Below are 21,666 nucleotides of genomic sequence, written 5' to 3'. Positions count from 1 at the left end.
TTGCCTGTTGAGAGATCTACCTCAGAATACTCCTCAATCTCTTATTCAAGCATTTCCACTTTGTAGAAATAAATATTAATTGGATCAGAGAGCAAGTGAATGGCTCTATAGTGCAGTGGTTAAGGCACGTACCTGAGAGGTGGGAAACCCCTATTCAAATCCCTTCTCATCAGACAGAGACGGGGAATTACTGGCCTAATTCTGCTCCCATTGATGTCAATGGGACTTTTGCCATCTTATGCATATATTTGTGGTGTGGAACTATAAAGTGCATATCTGTAAGTTTTAGATGTTATTAGTGAGTGATAGAAATGTAGTTGAATCATACCGATCTTCCTTTAAAAGTGGCCATAAAACTCTGTAACACCCATAATATCATATTTTGAGAGAGTAAGAGAATACAAACCTTGTTTAAACTTTATTTTTTATTGTAAATCAGTTCCATCTGGTAAGCTTTAAAGTAATCTTTTCTGTATGATTTATAACCTGGTAGATAAAGATTGCTAAATTGTCTTGTTTTCAAAAATAAAAAAAGGGCATCCAGTCATAAGATGTCCACATTTATTTTTAATGTTGTTGAATGCTGATGGATACATGCTGAGTGGCTTCTGTGTTTGCTAAGGTCTTTGCAATCAGTTATCTATGAGGCCCACTTTCTGTATGTTGATGCCAGCATAAGACCTTTTCAGCAGAGGAACGTTAACATCCTCTGAAGTGGTCTTGTGTCTCTTTTATATATATATATGTATTTTAGAGTATCATGGACTCAGTGCATGTGGAACACCTCAACTAATTTTTTTTTTTTAAAAGAACTGCTTGGTTAAGCAGGACCTTTACAAACTGATGTTAGCCTAAATATTACCTAACTTTGACCTGATTAGACCATGCTGTCAGAATCCAAGGTGTATTTTATACCTGATTTGCCTGAAGATCTCCAAGGAAGTTGCTGTAAGGTGGGGTAAGTAAAAATCACAAACCAGAAAAATCAAGTGTAAGGCCAAGGGCCTTTGCTCCTTTTAGGTCAACAGGCTATCTGAGGGAAGACTGATGTTCCAGAACTCCAAGATTTCACCTCTGAGGAAGGAAATCACACCACCAATTAACAGTTGACAAGTCTTACTGTACCTGAAAGTCTACTGGTACAGTGCCAGCAACATTATCCTCTGGCTTCTCATCTGCAATTCTAGCTTCTATGTCAGAAAAATCCAGAAGATTGTGAGATCTTAAGAGTTCACAAACACCATTCTCTTAAGTATTTAATATTTTCCCCCCTTTTTGTTTTTATTTGCTGGGGAAAGTTCCAGCCTTTTATTTTTTTTTAATTTTAGAAAGTGGCAGTGTGGTTGTGTGCACGAGCACCTGTAAAATCCACACACAGAAGGCATCAGAAAGAAAGCTCATTAGGTTTAAAGAACTCTAAACTTTGCCTCAGAAAAATACTTGTGTTCTGTATTCTGTGTAAGTGTCCTAAGAAACTTAAAATTTCCAGTTGTAAACTGTTAATCAGAAGTTTGACAACTCCTACTTATCAGAATGTTCTATTAAGGCCTCTTATCTGTTGTTGGAGGTGGGAAGTAAGAGGTTATCCACCACGTAAGAATTGAAACATAAATTTTAATTGGTTTTGAGATTGTGGTGTAGATGTTAAACAATAATTTGGTTTCAGTATAAAATATTCATCCAAGTCTAAATTAATATTTCATTGCCTCTGGTAAAACTCTTTAGTTGGGGGTTTGTAACTAAACAGACAGCTAACCTCCTTAAAATACTTCTTAGGACTTATTAGGTTTGATTATTTGTTGTATCAATCTGATGATATAAGTAATCTGAAAATTTGATTTTAATCCAATATTACTAATTTATTTATTTGATCTTGATTTGATAATAGTATTGCTTAGTTTATTTTAGTAATATTGATGGGAGTTTAGTTTTATTGATATACTTCCTTGATTTTATTTTTTTGTTAAATTTACAAAGATGTATAAAAAGGATACTGAATCATATTTCTTATAATAAGTGACATGGGCCAGAAGCATTGAGAATCCATATAGATATCAGCATGTCCACGTAGGAGTCTAACGAGCACCCTCTTAATTATCCTTTGGGTTTACATTTTTTTTTAATTCTTACAACAGTTGATAAGCAGCTTTAGTTAGAGAATCCCAAACCACTTTGCAAACAATAGTTAAGTCTCAACATCTCTGCAAGATCATTATTATATTGATTTTATAGACAAACTGAGGTATTAAATTAGTAATTAAGAAGTATTTGTAACTTTTTCTGACACTGGGATGTTAAAAATGCTTATATGCCTAGATATAAAGGTATTAACTTCAAAGGGACTACTCAAGTGCTTAAAGAGAATCATATGTTTGTTTATAGGCCAAAAATCAAATAAGTTTATCAATGGAGATTAGTTAAAAATCAAACTCATTTGAGTTCTGTGAGTTCATAAGAAATGCTGAGAATATATTTAAAAAAAAATACCCAGAGCCTTCATGTTATTAGGCCAAGGAAAAACCGGAGTGCTTTAACGACCATGAATTCCTAACTTGTTAATATTTTATTTACAGTTTGGTGATAAATGGAGGACCACCTGCAGTTCCAACCTATACTAAAGGTATATAATGTATTTAACTTACTTTGAAGTTCACAGATGAATTAATTAATTAGCTATCAACACATCCCAAGAATGGGGATCTGCAGAAACACTCCTCAAAAGACAATTAATTTTTTTCTTAGTCATACATTTAACTTATTTTAGAAATTACCTCCATAATGAGGCTACATGCACTATATGCCATTTCCTAACTTTTGAAACTGTGGGCAGGTGACTTTAGTTAGAATTCTCATTTTTTTAATTTAGCTAATTAGTTAGTATAGGTAAATGTAAGGAGCATATAAAAGTTTCTGTTACAAATGTAAAATTCTTACTATTTGTCATGGTTGGCCTCAACTTTATGGTCTTCTCTTTTTTAAAAAGCCACAAATCTGCTAGGTCACAGTGTTCAAGGACATATACTCAATAGTCTGCTGATGATATAAATGTAAAATAAATTACACTATTTTTATTTTGCAGAGAGATCACGAAGTAGTAGTAGTAGAAGACAATTCAAAGCTAAATATCATCCAAAGGACTCTCTTCTTTTAATGCCTATATCTGCTCACTTAATGGGAAAACTCAGAACTACAGACAAACCCCGTAGCCGGACCAGTGGACTTCAATCATTTGCACATGCAACTTCCGACATCACAAAAGTGTCAAGACCAAGAATTTTTAATGTCAGCAAGCTCCGGCTTAATTCACCAGGAAAGAAAGCTTGAGTCCAGTGCCAACAATGTAGCAGATAAGTATTTGTATCCATGCAATATCCTGTAGGTTTGGGAATAGTCTTTCGGAACAGAATTTCTTGATGCCAGTTGCTAATACACAGACGCCTAATTTTGGAAACCTGAACTCTTTTCACAAGAAAATTGTGTGTGGGATGGAAGGAGGCGGTCTGTCTGTGAAGAATTAAATTTACTGCAGTAGTAAAGAATAAATGCATTGAAAATAATTTCAAATTCATCACTCACGGGCATCAATGAAGGCTATTGTGTGCAGGTTGTTTTATATTTTGGTGAATTTAAGCTTCTATTTCTAATCAGACAATGCCTTCTGTTAATAGATACAAGAGCTGCAAAATAGCTGCTACACATACTTGCATCTTCTGTCTTCAGATAGGCACTCTCAGACTAATCTATATCCACTCTTATGGGTACATTTTTAAAATGTTGTGCCGAGTTTTAAGATCAATGGACTCATGTAGCCAAAATCTTGAAGTGCTATGAAAATTTGCCTCTATAAAACGTTGTTCTGTGTTACAAAAGGATATTTGAGTATATAGTTAATAATAATTAAGGCTGATACTTTTCATTTATCTAGAGATCTTTAACTGAGTGCTTTCCAAAGGTAATGATTGCACTATTAAATTATTCCTATTTTACACCTGGGAAAAATAAGGGACATAAGTCTAAGGTCATGCAAGGAGTCAATGGCATATGAGAAGAGAATAACTCTCCTGACTTCCAGCTCCCTGTTTTAATTACTAAATAGCACAGCTGCCCATAAGGGTGCTTACATTGGTCAGATATGTCTTAGTAAGAGAAGGCTAGGAAACATAAACATTTTAATAATAGCCATGAACAATAATTCCCAAACTGGATGTGTTATAAGTTGATAGTTGCAAGTTCATTTTGGGAGACTTCTAGACTTGGTACCTTGATGGCAACTTCTCCAACTTGTTCTGAGATATCAATTCCAAGAGAAGCTCTATAATATAACAAGCACTGTATTATTTATTTTTTAACAAACGATTTTTTATAATTATGGTAATAAAGTTACACATCTACTCAACTATGAAGCTACCTATTTAAAGTATTCAGCATTATGAGAGAGTATTTGGTGCTTGACTCTTGTGAGCTTTATACAGGCAATGAAGATTTGTAAATCTATACAGCACCTTCTATATTTTATTTTGTCCAACTTCCCTTTTATGAAAGAGTTTCCTTGTTCATAGCATGATGATGTACACGAGTTCCACCTAACCCATAATGTTTTTATAGCATTCCCCTTCACCAGTGACAGGGAGTAAAGTATTGCAGGTTCTTTCCTTCCATATGAATAGCTCAGTACTGTCTACGAAGTGTCTCAACACAAATGATCTGCCCAGAACAAGAAACATGTTATCTCCAGCCCAGAAATGTAATCTCTATGCATTTAGGCTTTTATCTCTCACCTCATATTTGAAACATGAAATGTGAGTCCTTTCAAAAGTCAGTCTTTTTGTTAGCAAAATGAACCAAACCTCAGCCCAAGAAATTAAAGGGACAGCACTGTTACTGAAGTCAATGAGAATTGTCCCTGCTTATGTCAGGGGTAAATGTTACACGAGGGGTGAAATCCTGGTTCCACTGAAGACAATGGCAGAACTTCCATAGATATCAATGGGCTCAGAATTAACCCACATATGTGCTGCAAATAATAAAGCTGACCTGTCCAGTCACGGGAGGACTACCCCAGGGTAGAGGGATCCCACAGTTGTGTAGAGCTGGCATAGAAGTTCCTCTACCAACTCCTTCCTGCAGCCAGCACAGGAAAAAAGGAGCATGGACTTTCCTTATACCCTGAGTATCCCTGACTGCTGAAGTGGCCCCAGTGTGCTTCGAATGGGGGAGAAAAGCAAATTCCTTCTAAAGGAGAAATATTTTCTCAGCTTCCCTCCCAAGGGTATCTCCTCTAACTGAGGTGAGGAATTTTGAATATAAAACACTGCAAACATCTTAAACAAGAAGGGTTTCAACTAGTTTCAATTTAAAATTTTTGACTGAATGAGATTTAAGAAAAAAGCAAATGGCATAATAATAGCTCCTTCCAGACAAATAAATTTTCAAGATATGGTTAATCTCGTTTAAAATAGGCTGAATATACAGTTGGAAGGGAAATGAGCAACTGGCCAAAGGTATTTGACAGCTAGCCAGAGAATAATCAAGGTCAAAAGAAATAAGAAACACAACAACTTGTGAACAAATGGCTATAAGTATGGGTGAGGGTCTAGTAAAGATACTGAATATCCAATATAAAGGAGAACAGCAGCTGGAAAACACAAATTCATAGTGTTAAGAAAGGGAAAAAAACAGGCCAGGTCAAATCATATCAAATTTATTAGCATTACTGAACCAGAAGCTTGTCTGCCCTGACTTTCTGGAGAGAGAAAACAGCTACTGAGGCAAACTAGAAGGGCTCAAGTTACTTACAGCCACTTCCAAGAGTTTGTTGTTTCTATCCCTACCTCCTAGTTGAAGAGATTACCCTACAGTCTGAACTGGAACCTGGAACATAGCAGAAGAGATGAACTCTGGCTATGGTGGTGGTTGTTTTCCCTCCAGAAAGTTGCTTTTCTTTTTCACTTTGATGCTAGTTGAGATTTCGCAGTTTGCATCCCATTGCTAACACTTGTGAATGCAAGATATAGCAGAAATTCACAAGAGTATTTTCCTGTGCAATTTATCTGTTCTGTGGGATTGCAGCAAAATAAGGTATCCTTATTTTTTAATGAATGAAGCCTTACATAAGTACTCTCTGGAGCATGACATTCCAACATTTTTGTTCTATGGGAAAACTGCAAATCTGTGTTTTCTGAGAAGTTCCCAAAATACCTGTTTTTATTGAGGAAAGGGGAAAAGATGAACACCTATTTTATAATAATACAGATCACAATTAGCATTTTAAAAATAGGAAACCTCCAGAGTTTCCCAAACACTTTGCTTCAATTCAACCCCACTTCCATTCCTTCCAAAACCTACATAAGCTCATAAAACAGGCCACGCCATGGATACTAATGTCTGTAAAGTGCAGTAGAGGTATTTTATATTATCAGACTTTGCTACATCAAATGTTATTTTATTAAAGGGATTCTGGTTAAGAAGCAGTGTTTTAACTTTGTCTAAAGACCTGGGGCCAGACTGATGCACAGTGTGGCTTTGCTGAGAGGGTGTCTACTGCTGCCATCCCTCAGGGTTCCCATCAGGATGCTGGGGAGTAGCCTTTTTTTGTTTGTTTTTTTAATGGCTCAGGCTTGTCAACATTCCCACTGGAAGAGGCAGCTGAGAGGTCAACATATCCTTCACATGCCTTCTGTCCAATTTTGGAAAAGTGCTGGCCTGTCTCTAGCGCCTTAGAGCAAAATAGGTTGGGACTGCTGTGTGCCACTGCAGCCTCCACCAACAGATAATCCATCTCAGGAATGTAAACCCAATCTGAATTTAGCACTGGATGGCTGATCATGAACAGGCAGCAGGGTTCAGTGCATAGGACAGTGAGCTCAGAGACAGAATGCCTGAGTTCTAGTTCTATTCCTGGCTCTGCCACCAATTAATTGAATGACCATGCAAGTTGCTTAACCTCTTCGTGTCTGAATTTCCCCATATTACAATAGGAATAATGATATTTATCCAACTTCATAATGTGATTTGAGATCTATGCCCAAAAAGGGGTAAATAACTATTAAGTATTATTTGTATCTTATATAATTGTAGTGAAAAGTTACTGATATTTAAAAAGCACAACTGGATCACAAGAAGTTTCACATAATAAAATCTGATTGTGTAACTGAAGGAGGCTTAAATTAAAATGACTGAAGGAAGTTAAAGTTCAATGTGACCGTACGAGAAAATGGATTGGTAGGAGCTGTGCCACTTACTTTGGTTCATAGCGTATGCCATCTGTGCTATGTAACACACCTAAGCCTGCACGCATCCTTTCAATGCCATTCCTAAATAGAGAACATAAATGTAAAATGCAGTTCATACTTAACGTACAAATGTGTCTTTTTGTTTGGATGACACATGGCTTAACCACAATAAGCAGAAATTCTTACACAATTACGGCAACTGGTTTTTCACGTTGTACCACTGCTTTATAGAACATTTAAAAAACAACAACATAGAAACACAGTCTTTGCTCACCAGGCAATCATAACACCATTGTCAGTACAGAGTCTGGAAGGAGGACACAGCAAATTGAAGTTAGTTTCATCTGTTACAATTTGCAGAGCTCTTCGGATATACTGATTACTTGCAACTCCTCCTGATACAACCTGACAACAATTTTAAAAAGACAGGCAAAAGTCATTCAAAAGGTAAACAAATAAGGAACAGCTGATAGTGCACTAGTTCAACAAAAAGCTTGATGAAGATATTGAAGAAAATTCATGAGAAAGGCCATACTGGGTCAGTCCAATGATCCATCTAGCCCACTATCCTATCTTCGGACAGTGGCCAATGTCAGATGCTGCAGAGAGAATTAACAGAATGGGCAATCACCATCCCTTGTCATCTACTCCCAGCTTCTTGTAGTCAAGAGGCTAGGGACACCCAGAACATGATGTTGCATCCCTGCCCATCCTGGCTAATAACCATTGATGGACCTATCCTCCATGAACTTATCTAAATTTTTTTTGAACCCTGTTATGGTTGTTGCCTTTACAACATCCTCTGGCAAAGAGTTCCACAGGTTGACTGTGTGTTGTGTGAAGTAGTACTTCCTTTTGTTCATTTTAAACTTGCTGCCTATTAATTTCAGTGGGTGGTCCCTAGTTCTTGTGCTATGTGAAGAAGTAAATAACATTTCCTTATTCACTTTCTCCACACCAATCAAGACTGTATAGATCTCTATCATATTCCCCCCTTAGTCGTCTCTTTTCCAAGGTGAAATGTCCCGGGGGAAGCTGTTCCATACCCCTAATTTCAAAGAGAATAAACAGGGAAATCAAGACCTAATAGAATAGAAAAGGATAAGAGAATTGGGTGTCTGTAGTCTTAGTAAGGGCTTGTGATTGATGCAGTGGCGTCAATTTATTGGGTCTGGTGAAGATGTGATAAATTGATGGCAGAGTGCTCTCTCCTCCCCGAGAAGCAGAAGCTAAGCTGGTGGGAAAGCATATCCCACCAACATAGTGCAGTGTAGATACTGCATTAGGTCGATGTAAGCTACGTCACTCGGGGGTAACTTACAAGCAGCAGTGTAGAGCTAAAAGATTACTGAACAGATATTACTATCTATAAATACAGCACGTAAAGGATGTGTAAGTAGGGCAACTATCAAATATCAGGCATTACTGGGTGAAATTCTAGGGCCTCTGTTATGCAGGAGGTCAGACTAGATGATCATAATGGTCCCAGCTGGCCTTAATCACGTTATTCAAGTAGGACAGAACAAAAGTAATGGGTGTAAATTGCAACATGGCACATTTAAGCTATTAGAGAAAATGCCAAAAAGCAAGCCATGTAATCATCACTATATATTCAAGGCTAGACTTAATACCCATGTATTAGGGATGATTTAGGAATGGATTAGATTATCCACATGCAATGATTATTTGTATTAAATAGTGCACAGAGCTCTCAATCAGGATCAGTGCTCCTGTGTGCTGGGAATCTAATTAAAATGAGTCTATGAAATTATTTAATTTTTTAAATATACATATATATTTTAAGTGTCTTGTAAAAATGCTAGCTGTTAAAGATGACTTTCTGGTCCTATGTAGCAGGCAAAGACACCACCCTTAAAAAAAATCACATAATTCTAGGATCACAGATCCAGAGTCAATTAAAAGTTGTCATCTTTTTATGCATCCAATAGTAGAAGTCCTTGAAAATTCTGCTTTCTGGGACATGTATGTCCTTGTACAGTGGAGAATATTATTGGAAGTTTTATTGAATTTGGCATATAACCATTTATTATGCTTAATTTAGATATTTTTCACTTATAATTAAGTTGCTATAATACATAGAAAGGTAAAAAGGTAAGTAATCTCCAAGGTTTTATAGCAACTACACTTTTTACCTTTAGAGTTAGTCCAAAAAATTCAAGTTTTTTAAATATTTCAAGAAAAAGGCCGGGGGGGGGGGGGTAGGGAAGCAGAGGAGAACTTTCATGAAAGAGTGTCCTATTTTCTAACAAGCTCTAGTTATCTTATTGAAGAGAGGTTAGTATAACTGAATAATATGAAAAAAATTGAACCACAAGTTATAAAATTAAGTTAATTAACAGACATCTTTTCTCATGTTCACAAAAATCTTTAAAAATTTTTCACTGTATTTCATAAAGCTTTAATCCTCATTGAACAATTACAAGAACAGAAGTGCATGGCCTAGTAGCATTAATAGTGTGATGATTAAGAAAGATTATTTTTCCCCTCAATTTATTAAGACAAAATGTGAGAGAGTAACTATAAATGAAGAATTCTGAAACAGTACCCCTGCAAAACCCTGCAGCATACCACATTGGGCTGTCAGATTTCACAAATTTAGTAGAGTTGAATCATGTCAAGACTAGGAGAGGAAAGCTACAAGGAAAAGCAAGGTACTAAAGGAAGTAGTGCTGGCAATTCAATAGGTGCCACTCTCCCCTCTAAATCAATGCTTATTAAATGTCCCAGCATAGAACTACGGGAGGAGAGAAAGGGTACTGTTCTGCTGGAGGTACTCTCTTTTGGATGAGTAATTAAAAATCTCACGGTACTTTTTACAAGATAAGGTGTTAATCCTAGTGTCCTGGGCAAATTTAAACTTGGTTAATCATATTCTGTTTACCTATAAATTCCCCTTGAAATTTTAGCTTGATATATTATTCTCACTTCCTCTCCTAAACTGCTTTCTAGTATTGCTCTGTACAGTTGAAACAAATGATGTGTTTCACCCAGAGATGGCTGCATTTCAGTGGAGGATGATGCTATCCCTACATGTAGTTTTCATATCAGTTAGTTAACTTTATACAATGCTTTGAGACTGTTTGGGGTAAAAGATGTTAAAGTTGTGACTAGATGTTCCTAATGCATCTAAATATATACAAGAAAAATACAGACATGTAAGAAAACTTTAAAATTACTTTACCTTTAACAATGCACTTTTATTCATAGAACTACAATTCATAGAATATCAGGGTTGGAAGGGACCTCAGGAAGTCATCTAGTCCAACCCCCTACTCAAAGCAGGACTACAACTGTACACTCTGTTGCAGCAGGATTTATTTATTTTTATATGTTCAACTAAATGTATCACATGCATTTATTTTAATGCTGGAGCAGCGTTATCAGTGGAAATGTCAAGGACGGTGCTGATGCCTTGCTGCACTTTCTCCTGGTGCTGTTACATGTATTCAAATGTATGATAGCATGTACCCCTTGACATGCGAGCAGGGGACTGGACTCGATGACCTCTCGAGGTCCCTTCCAGTCCTATAATCTATGAATCTATGAATCTATGCATAGTAAAGTTATATGTACTTACCAAAGTTGCATTTGTTTGTGATAAGATGCCACTTTTTATGCAGAATAGAATAGCCCGGTGTGTTCGCTGGACAATATGAAGTGCTACTGCATGCTGTACTGCAGCAGCAATATCTGTAACACAGGACAGGAGGTGTCCCTCCCGTAAACCTGCAGAAATGGTGAGCAAAAGAGGTTTTTGCAAATATAACCGCAGATCAGGTGTACAATTTGTATGTATCTTACTTTGAAAAATACCTTCTTCCTTTTCTTTTTGCATAATTATTCTAGTGGCATTGAAGCAAAGTCCGGAAAAGGAAAAATTGCAGTTACGATGATGTCGCATGGGAGCTCTGAGTTCGTAATGCAGCCTGTTTCCCTGTTGGGCCAAGTGCTCTATAGCTTTCCCACCACTCATTCTGCAGCACTCTGGGTGCTTTGTTAGAGAGAGTCTTCTTGCTACCTAGAAAAAGAGAAAAGAATCTAATTATGCTAACAATAGACTAGAAAAGAACAATTGGGGAAAAATAGGGCCGAATTAATCCCTGATGTAACTGCACTGCTCCATTATAACTCCAGTCAATGGAGTTACACTAAGGATGAATTTGGCCCAGAGTTTATATATTGTGAACTAGGTGCTATGATGAAAGTACCAATGATAGATGCTACAGCTAACGTTAGAGGGCTTTTAACATCAAATCCAATTTTATAATAAACTGGGTGAATATGAGGATCCTCAAACTTTGCAAGAAACATGAAGAATCTAATTCTTATTCTGTTTGAAATGGACACTCACAGGTATATTAGACTGCCAAGTTAACACTAATAGAAAGGATTTCAAAATTTTTTAAATTTTTGTTTTGTTTTGTTTTAAAAATTTCCTTGCAAACCTGTGCTAGTGCTTGAGAATGAATAAGAAACAGAAACTGGCCAGCTTAAGTTTATTTATTCAGTGACCAACACAATAAACTAGACTTTTCAAACTCTCTCAGGCACAATTAGTAACATAAGTAAGGACATTTTAAAAAAAAATCAAACATGATTTTAAACAATAGCATCCTTTTAAATATCACTGTTAGTCTTAGTCAGATTCACTTGTACTGCATATATTGTTGAACTTTCTATGTCCAGCCTCAGTGTAGGCTGGCCATCCAGGTTATGGCTAGCTGCCTGCTGAAAACAACTAGTGCCAACTAAAGAAATAAAATGAATAGATTTTAGTAGCTGCTGAGCCCATGAAATCTCTAGTACACCTCTACCACGATATAACGCGACCCGATATAACACAAATTCAGATATAAGGCGGTAAAGCAGCGCTCGGCGGATCAAAGCAAGTTCAATATAATGCGGTTTCACCTATAACATGGTAAGATTTTGTGGCTCGGCATTATATCGAGGTAGAGGTGTATTTCAAATTGGAGGAAAAAATTAAAGTTTAGAGTGTATTGTACTGTTTTCTTTATGTTGACCGTAGGTGATATTCTAGAAAGCATACTGGCTAACTTGTTCCAACCTCTGTGGTTACAATGAAAATTCACAGAGTTTAAATATACACCTGCCAAATCAGACCCTTCCTTTAACAATGCCCATTTGTAAGCAGGGAATATTTAAAAATTAATTTATTCAGATTTATTTAAGGTATCCATCTAGGGTCTGTGCACAAATATAAAAATTTGCTAATAAAAGACAGAGAGTAGGACTGGTCTACACAAGTTATTAACCTTACCTGTTACTGGATTCCACTGTTTTTCCACTGCTGGAAAGAACATTAGCTGCTCTAAAGCTTACACAAACTCTTACCCAAGGCAATGCCAGAATCCCAGTTTCCTAAAGAATACATTTTTACTACTCTACTTTTGCTACTATAAGAAACAAACTATGATGTAAATAATAAAACAAATGTAAGTACTTGTATAAAATGCATAATTGAATCACTACTGAAATATTACCTTGTCGAGCATGTCTCCTGGTGCTATATCAACTGACTGTCCAAGCAGAAGAAAATCTGAAACTCCTTGTGCTACTACCAGGATACAGTGGCCTCCAGAGATTAAAAGAACTAAGAAAGGAAATTCCACTTGGTTTATCAGCCTAATTGTAAGTGCATGTGCCTCCATGTGATGGATGGGGATGAAAGGTTTTTTATACTTGTCCACCAATTTTAAACTATATTCTAATCCCACTCTGAGACTTAAAGCGAGTCCTGGCTTTACAGTAGTTGCGACAGCAGAGAGCTCATCGAGAGAGATTCCACTGACGTAGAGTGTTTCTTTTACTATTCGCTCAATATTTTCCCTGTGAAGTTGCTGTGCCACTGGAGGAATAATCCCACCTGTTCTAATTAGAAACAAAGAATTATGAAGTGTCCATATTTTATGAGAGAGACAGAATCGTAGAAATGAGAGATGGAAAAGACTTGGTAGTCCTGCCACGTCATGACTGTTCTCTACAGTATATTCTCAAATGCTTTGTCTAGTCCTATTTAAAATGCCCCATGCAGTGAAGATTACCATCACTTCCAATGGAAGGCTATACAAGAATTCAACTTGCTCTTGCTTAGTTTATTCCCCATTTGAATTTAGCCCTAGGCTGTGCCAAGACAATTTATAGGAGTTGGTATCTGCAACCCCTCTCTGTCATCAGGAATTTAGCAAGGAATGTCCATTTTCTAATTTACCTTTGTCCAAAACTGGAGACAGGTAAATAACATACTCTTCAGGATTGGTGGGTGTGGGGAATTTTACCAAATTTGATCATCAGAACCAATTCATATTTCTTAAGACTTAAGAACCTGCCCCTTGATAGAATATGACAAATATAAATGACAATCGCATTGGTAATCATATTAAACTACAAGTGCAGTTTAGAAAATAAAGCACCCATGATAATGTCTACTTACTTTAAATGGACTTCATTTTGAGAATGTAAAGCTTCTCCTAAGATTTTGCCAGTATCATCCACCACAGCAGCTGCTGTATCATCACAACTAGTTTCAATTCCCAGAACTAATTTAGTGGGATAGTATTTGACAGAGTTAAAGAAAATGCTTCTTAAACACACAGACCGGCCATGTTTAACTGATTTTGAAGTGCGTCTGGTTACACTGCTTATTGCTAAAATCTTCTGCACGGAGGCATGCCTAGAAAAGAACTGTACAGATACCATCCTCAGAATTCAAATTCCACAAAAGTAATTTAGTCAGGCCAAGTCATATTAGTAACAAGTAATTTTAAAAGCAGTGGCCAAATTCATGCAAACTGTCACTTCAAAGTTAATGCAATTACACCAATAATGACTTTAATGGGTTCATGTTTAGGAAAATGGGAAGAGACTAAAAATTCTGTTATTCCATCGTTTTTTATACCCACTAGAGGGCTGAGTGAACAGGCTTAGCTGATATCGGAATATCTTTTCCCCTATATTAAGCAGAGGTTCTTACAATGAGATCTAACAATTAGTCATCATATATAGGGCCTAATTCTCTTCTCACCCAGGTTTTACCCCAGAGTATTTCTATTGATTCATGATTTACACTGGTATAAGTCCCCAGGAGAAACAGACCCAGTCTCCTGCTCCCTTCAGTGAGCTCCACCGTTCATGAGCAATAAGAATGTATATTTGTGGCAATAAAAACTCCATCATGCCCTATAAACCATTACATATATTCTCTCTCTCCTTTTGCATATCTATAGAGGGATACATAGCAACATGCTGGGCTAGATCCTTGGAGCTAGTAGCAAAACACTTCTTTTACACTGACCAATCTTGTTTTATGATAGCAAAATTGTATTTTTTTTCCACACAATCTTCCTAATTCAAACCAGCTGAGCTGTTTTTGTACAGACTTTCCCAAAATATTCACTATTCGGCTTAGAACAAATGTGCCAAATTTCAGCCCTAAAGATATGTTTTGATAGGCCTCTGAAAATGACCCTTTAGGATGAAAATCCCCGTGCTACCTTAACTTTAGGCAGTGCTCCATCAAAAGTATATTTTGGGGCATGCCTTAGGTACCTAGGCCCGATCCTCCAAGGTATTTCAGAGCTTAATACACATCGACTTCAATAGGAATCCAACTCCTAAACATCTTTTAGGATCTGGGCCACAGTCGTCCTCTGACTCAGTTTTTCTCCCAGTACTAGGACAGTTGCTGATCAGGACGTAGTATTTCAACAAGGAGCAGTATTAGCGCCAGTAGCAGTAAGTGCCCAGCGCTCATGGTATTTTTAGTAATAGAGCTTAGAACTGCTGCTGCATCTAACACTAGAAATACTTTGGGGTGGAGGACATGGGGGGGAATTCCTGGTAGGGAAGGAAAGTGGTGGCGGGGAAAAAGAAACAAACGAGAAATGGAGAAAACGAAAGGAATTTTATAAAAAGAGAGAAGAAAAAAAGAAAATGTGTCCCATTAGAGGGATTACATAGAAAGAAGCACTGTCCTCCAACTCAGGCCTCAAAAAGAGGTAGAAACAATAGGAGGACCTAACCACCTAAGGTAAGAAAAAAAATGTTTTTGGGTTTAATATGCTTCTAAAATGCTCTCCTGTCTATTTTCTCAGTAGTAAGACATGGTCCCATTTTGGCAAATTTGTGAGATGAACACTATCTACAATATGTAGGTACAATACCTGTGCTTTAACAACCTAATCTGAGTTACATTACAAAACACAAATGGTTTGTACAGTAGATTACAGTAAGTGACTAACAAAATGGATATTTCTTAAAGTGAACTGAACTCACTCTCCCTCTCTTTCTATATATGAAAAGTTAATTGGAAAAAAAAAGCCAGTGCCAAAATATTTTTAGCAATTTAAAAAATGATTTCTTTTCCTCACTCTTAACCCCTTGAAAGTGTTACCTGTTCCCTTTCCCAGTTTTGCTTCTCCTTTGTGCATGCATACTGGTTTATTATTGGAGGGTTTCTCAAGAATGCTTTCTTATTATTCTACTGTACACAGAATTACATGGACTTAAAAAAATTGCAAGAAATTAAGCAGATCAAGTTTCAGGTCAAACAAACAGCAATGTACCTTTCATTTTCTAAAACAGTCAATTGTAGAGCTCAAAAAAATTGACCTGAATAGGGTATCCCTTACTTTTTTACTATTACAAAGTACTGAACTAACATGTGTTTTCTAAGAAATAAGAAAAAGAAAAGGAAATGTTTTCTTAATACTTAACATTTTGATAAGGGTTAGGAGGTCTGTGGTTACCTGCACCCAAAACATGTTTCAAAACAGATTTTGTTCAGTGTTTCCAACTCTTGGTCCCATGCTTTACACTCTTCTGTGAGAGAGACACAGAACACACAGTAAATCTCATAAAACTCTGCAATGCATAGACATTATGTATAGACAGGCAGATGTGCTTGGTTACACTCCTAAATTCTGAATTGTATAAGTAATACCTTACAGTTTATATGCCTGAATATTCCATTATTAGAAGGAACAAGACTTACCATAAATCACTACAACTGTAAAAAGTATTCAAGCTTTCAGAAAGGTATTACTCCAGACAACAAAGAATCAAATAACTGGGCAATATCATACTAGCAAGCCAGTTACAAGAAGAGGAACAATGTAGTGGGAGAATGTGTTTGTTTTATTTATTTAAAGTAGTCTCACCACAAACATTAAAAGAATAAACAATAGTATAACTTGTTTATAATTTATAAATACTTGTTTTATAAATTAGGGGATATGTGGCCACGGCATCTGTGATTACATGGAATCAGGGGCCATGAATCCACAGAGGGTACAAAGGTGCCATGGCTCCTTCTCCAGTCACAGGTCTGGAATAGTGGCTGAAGTGCTTTCCTCCACTCTGTCAATAAATGGGGGGAGAGGGTGAGAAAGAGGGAATTGTCCCTCCTCCACCACCCACACCCTCAGAGAACTGGTTCCTGTGTAATTCCCTGTGGTCCTGCTATCACCGAAATCAACTGGAAAACACCCAATGATTTCACAGTGAGTGGGATCAAAACACGTTTGTTACAGCACACCACAATGTAAAAACATTCCTTCTAAAATAACCATTTTTTCCTACACACCACTCCAGCCAATTTTTTTAATCAGTCCAACTCTTATTACAGATGCTCTGAGAAATGCACTCGTGGATACTAATTTAAATCCAAACTAATCTGATTAGATTCTGAGCCTTTTAAAAAACAGGACAGTGACCCCTGATAACATTATTATCTGTGCTACTTTGAAGAGCATCCACTAACTATTCAAGGATACTCATTTTATTTTTGACATAATATGTCAAGCACCCAGGCAGGGAAAATGAAGCATGACTGTAAAAAGAAAAGGGAAGCAATTGAGTTAAGATAACTGTACCAAAATAATCAATAGTATATTTTCATCCACAGATCTTGAAGTACTTCACTCATTATCCTTATTTTATAGATGGGGAATCTGAGATAGAAAGATATTAAGTGACTTGCCCAGTCATGGCACAACCAGAAACAAAATCCAGTTTTCTCAAGTCACAATCCCCTCCCCTAGCTACTGGATCACACTGTTTCCCATTAAATGAAAGAGTGGGGGCAACAAAATGGCAAATGAAATTTAATGTGGATAAATGTAAAGTAATGCACATTGGAAAAAATAACCCCAACTATACACACAATATGATGGGGGCTAATTTAGCTACAACAAATCAGGAAAAAGATCTTGGAGTCATCGTGGATAGTTCTCTGACGATGTCCACGCAGTGTGCAGCGGCAGTCAAAAAAGCAAACAGGATGTTAGGAATCAGTATGGCCGTTCTTATGATCCTCCAGACCCTATCTGCATGAGGGCCTTGGTTAGATAACTACATAGAGAAAACCCACCTTAAGACATCACGTGAGGAAAAACAGCAGAAAAGGAGAACATGCTAAGCAACTTATTATCATGTCAAATTTATGTAACACCATATCTGACCCTGGTACTTTATGGACAAATAAAATGACATATCCCTGCCCTGAAGAGATGACAATTAGATTTAATGCAACAAGATATGATTAAAAAACAAGGGGAGGAGAAAATCGGTATGGAAGGATGTGAGTTACAACAGGAATGTTATGCACACATCCTGTTAATTATCTCTGGAGATCTTAAAATTAATTTTCTCAACATATTACATCTTGTGATTAAAGTCCAGAATGAAGGGGAACTAAATCCTGAACAAAAGGAAGAGTGTATTTGATCTCCTCCCACTACTCTACTACAAGGTGTATTTCTGTGTTTTTTCTTATTCATGTTATGGAAATTGCTACTGCTGAGACAATACTTGTTGCAACATCAAGCAGTTGTTTTGTGTTATGTCACTAAATACTGAAGACATAACCTTTCCAGTACTAGATAAGAAGTTTTTTGAAAATCTACATCTATTTTGTTGGTAACTGGTTGGGACTAGTATTTCAATCCTGTTCCATCTTTAATTTCAATGAACAGGGCTATTCTGGGATTGAAAGTCCTTGCTTATTTAATTTTTGCTTCAGGGTTAAATTGTATCTTAACTATCTTCAATAACAGATCTTTTCTACTCTGGCAGTGAGGCTATTAAACTGGAGTTAGTGGCTGTACAACATTTTTTAGTATGGGGCTATTGAAAAAATGTGTCCCTGCCTCCCCCTAATCTACATAGATAACAAATAGGTTTGGGGAACTGATGGCCAATGTTACTGCTAACACAGATGTAAACAGACATACCTGGCGAATGATCCTTCTTTGCCGGGAGCACATTTCTAATGATGTACTCACTGGGAGGAGTTTTGTTTATTAGCTCTTTTAACATTTCTAGAGTTCTATGCTTAAGTGCACCTACTATGGTAGCAATCATATGGTGTGCAATGGCATGTTTAGCTGTAGAAGGTTATTACACAGAGTTGGGCAACAGAACCAGACTGCGTGTAAACAAGTTTCATGGTTCTTTCTACACTCTTGACTATTTAACCTCCCCAAATGAAATAATGACTGGACAGATAAAATCAGGTGGGTCAGTTTTGAATTAATAATGCAGAGCTGTAGGGCTTCCCCTTTATTGCTTTTAGAGTAGCAGCTGTGTTAGTCTGTATCCGCAAACAGAACAGGAGTACTTGTGGCACCTTATACACTAACAAATTTATTTGCGCATAAGCTTTCGTGGGCTACAGCCCACTTCTTTGGATGCATAGACTGGAACACACAGAAAGAAGATATTTATACAGACAGAGAACATGAAAAGGTGGAAGTAGCCATGCCAACTGTAAGAGGCATGGCTACTTCCACCTTTTCATGTTCTCTGTCTGTATAAATATAAATATCTTCTTTCTGTGTGTTCCAGTCTATGCATCCGATGAAGTGGGCTGTAGCCCACGAAAGCTTATGCTCAAATAAATTTGTTAGTCTCTAAGGTGCCACAAGTACTCCTGTTCTTTTTATTGCTTTTGTATCTCAGTCCCTTTCTGGCTATTGCCTAACAGGGATAATGTGGCTCACAAATATTTTTGACAGGAAATCTGTTTTGCCATTGGTGAGGGCCAGGATGAATTAAATGGCATAATTTTTATAATGGAAGCAAAAAAAAAAACAAACAACCACCAAAGGCTTACAAGTGTTATATTTCCCCTGGTCTGCAAATTATTTAAATCAAACCTTGACTGGGGCACTAGAAGAGGAAGGTTGGTGTAACTGGCGTGAGACATGGGACTGTTTCGTGGCTGCATTCTTCAGAAAATAAATGGATAAAGGAATTTGTCTGTAAGTCATACCCCGGGAGAGAGGAGAGTGGCACGGCAGTCGGGACAGGTGCAATGCTATGGTTACTTCACCAGCAATTTCAATGAGCTGCTCCTTAGAGAGAACTGACTATAAAAGGTGGAAAGAAGAACAGGAGTACTTGTGGCACCTTAGAGACTAACAAATTTATTAGATCATAAGCTTTAAGGGTGGGCAAGTCACGTAACCTCCGACAGTGCGGATGCAATGAGAGGGGGGCAGAACTTTCCACACCGCCCCAGAGAAGAGCAGGGGCCGTGCTGCTGGCCCCAGGGAGCGGAGATGGAGCAAAGTCACCCAGCGCCAGAGGGGGAGGCCGCTGAAGGAATCTGACAGGCGGGCCAGAAACCCCAGCCTCTCCCCTTCCAGCAACCGAGACCCGGTGGGCCTGACACACCCTCCCCCACCGCCAGAGACGCCCCCGTCTAGGGTGACCAGATGTCCCGATTTTATAGGGACAGTCCTGATTTTGGGTCTTTTTCTTATATAAGCTCCTATTACCCCCCACCTCCGTCCCAATTTTTCACACTTGCTGTCTGATCACCCTACCCCCGTCAGTCTCGGGCTAGATGAAGGTTCCCCCTCACTGGGCCCGGGCTTCATCCGTCTTCATCCCCCCACCCCCGACACGGCGACCCCTCCCCCCCCTTACTGTTTGCCCTGCCCCTGCGACAAGCTTCAGCGGCGACTGCGGCTTCTGTCCCGCAAGGGTTAAAACCGGCCTCCCCGTAAGAACAACCGGACGCGCTGTTTGAACAAGGCCCGGTCACATGGCAAAGCTGGGCCAATGGAAAGGCGAAACATCCGCTGCGGGAGAGGCAGGGAACCGCTAGCTGGCGCCATCTTTGGTCCAGGCAACTAGAAGGAAAGACTAGGAGGCAAGTAGCCGCGGGCGCCATCTTTGTTAATCCCCGGGCAGCAACCGGCGCGCTCCAACAGCCGTCAGGGCGGGCGCGTCGGGGCGACTCCGCCTCTGGCCGTGGCGGGGGCAGAGCGGGGCACTGGGAGACCCCACCGCGCTGCACAGGCCGGAACAGACACCGATGCCAGGCCCTGGGGGTAGGGCTCCGCCTTCCTCCCCAGCCCCACTGGCACCCCTGCCTGCCCCCTGCGCTCCGTGGTGCTGCAGAGCGGCGGCGAGAGGGCCAGCACAGGACCCAGCGCCACACCCGGGGGGGGGGGGCTAAGGAGGATTGTTTTTGCCTCGCACCCCCCACTTAATAATGAGCTCCCTTGAGCTGCTTGAGGCCTTAAGCAATGGCTTAGGCTGCTTCTAGCGAGTGCTGGCTCTGCTGGGCCTGTTCCGTGGTGCTCACCACTGCCCCAGAGTCTGATCCCGTTCAGTTAGACTTGGTCCAGCTGCACTCACACGAGCACACCCATCCTCTGCTCTTCCAGAGGCTGACGCCATTCAGGGTAGCTTTCAGTGCCCCTTCTGCAGTTGTGCCCTCCGTCCACAGCCCCCTTTCAGACTGAGCCAGTAGGCCATGCAGCACCGATAGCAGAACACCTCAGAGCCTAAGTGAGCATGGCCTGCCCTCCAACCATCCAAAGGGTACATCAGAGATGGTCCAGATTTATCCTGCCCCTGCTGAGGCTGTTAATCGTGTCCACCGCTCCAGAATGCCCAGCAGGAGCAAGCAATGATATTTGGCTGACTCTTCAAAGCTGGTTGTCCTTTAGGTTCTTTTGAATATTAATTATCAGGGGGTAGCCGTGTTAGTCTGTATCTACAAAAACAACAAGGAGTCTGGTGGCACCTTAAAGACTAACAGATTTATTTGGGCATAAGCTTTCGTGAGTAAAAGCACGAAAGCTTATGCCCAAATAAATCTGTTAGTCTTTAAGGTGCCACCAGACTCCTTGTTTTTGAATATTAATATGTCTCATTCCAAAAAACTACAATCCTTCAAACCTACTCACTGTGCTGTGTTTTGGTTTCAGATTTATTTTCTGGATTTTATATTCAACACCAAGGAGGATATAATCCTTGCCTCAACAACTTGCACTTTAAACAAGATATAGAATATTATGTGCTGTGTGATCAAGATTACGGTTTCAAGTATAGCTTTTTATGTAAACTTAAAATTTGTTAGGTGACTGTTCTCCTACTA

At 38.7% G+C, this 21,666-nt stretch overlaps 2 protein-coding genes across 10 annotated transcripts in view; one reads left to right on the top strand and one right to left on the bottom strand.

Annotated features, from left to right (window-relative positions):
* Nucleotides 1-3,872, top strand: part of ANKAR (ankyrin and armadillo repeat containing) — a 44,939-nt gene extending 41,067 nt beyond the window's left edge. The window contains exons 24-25 of the mRNA XM_054043699.1: nucleotides 2,574-2,620; nucleotides 3,080-3,872. Of these exons, the coding sequence (XP_053899674.1) occupies nucleotides 2,574-2,620; nucleotides 3,080-3,324 (292 nt within the window). The 3' untranslated portion in view covers nucleotides 3,325-3,872. The remainder of the gene's footprint in view (nucleotides 1-2,573; nucleotides 2,621-3,079) is intronic.
* Nucleotides 3,262-20,396, bottom strand: OSGEPL1 (O-sialoglycoprotein endopeptidase like 1). Of its 9 annotated transcripts, none has more exons than XM_054043715.1 (9): nucleotides 20,205-20,311; nucleotides 19,546-19,642; nucleotides 16,022-16,094; nucleotides 12,758-13,145; nucleotides 11,067-11,271; nucleotides 10,831-10,979; nucleotides 7,507-7,637; nucleotides 7,242-7,313; nucleotides 3,262-4,312 (listed from the first exon to the last, which is right to left on the bottom strand). In XM_054043715.1, exons 4-9 carry the CDS (start codon nucleotides 12,923-12,925, stop codon nucleotides 4,210-4,212), a joined length of 828 nt encoding a protein of 275 aa, XP_053899690.1. In that variant the 5' UTR covers nucleotides 12,926-13,145; nucleotides 16,022-16,094; nucleotides 19,546-19,642; nucleotides 20,205-20,311; the 3' UTR covers nucleotides 3,262-4,209. The 9 variants fall into 9 exon arrangements, with proteins under 9 accessions (XP_053899690.1, XP_053899686.1, XP_053899689.1 ...); XM_054043711.1 differs by lacking the exon at nucleotides 20,205-20,311 and adding an exon at nucleotides 13,708-13,958 and having other exon boundaries at nucleotides 19,546-19,636; XM_054043714.1 differs by lacking the exon at nucleotides 19,546-19,642 and having other exon boundaries at nucleotides 20,205-20,396.
* Nucleotides 20,397-21,666: the final 1,270 nt, after the last annotated feature.

Source organism: Malaclemys terrapin, chromosome 11 (assembly GCF_027887155.1).
Source record: "Malaclemys terrapin pileata isolate rMalTer1 chromosome 11, rMalTer1.hap1, whole genome shotgun sequence".
Lineage (NCBI taxonomy): Eukaryota > Metazoa > Chordata > Testudines > Emydidae > Malaclemys > Malaclemys terrapin.
The sequence above is the reverse complement of the archived record's forward strand: the minus strand, read 5'-3'. Positions and strand labels throughout refer to the sequence as shown.

Excerpts from the sequence above, each read along its gene's own strand:
- OSGEPL1 (XM_054043707.1), bottom strand. Across the intron at positions 13,146-13,707 it reads CAAAATGAAGTCCATTTAAA|AACAGGTGGGATTATTCCTC; the intron begins GTAAGTAGACAT and ends GTTTCTAATTAG. Across the intron at positions 7,638-10,830 it reads CACAAACAAATGCAACTTTG|GTTGTATCAGGAGGAGTTGC; the intron begins GTAAGTACATAT and ends AATTGTTGTCAG.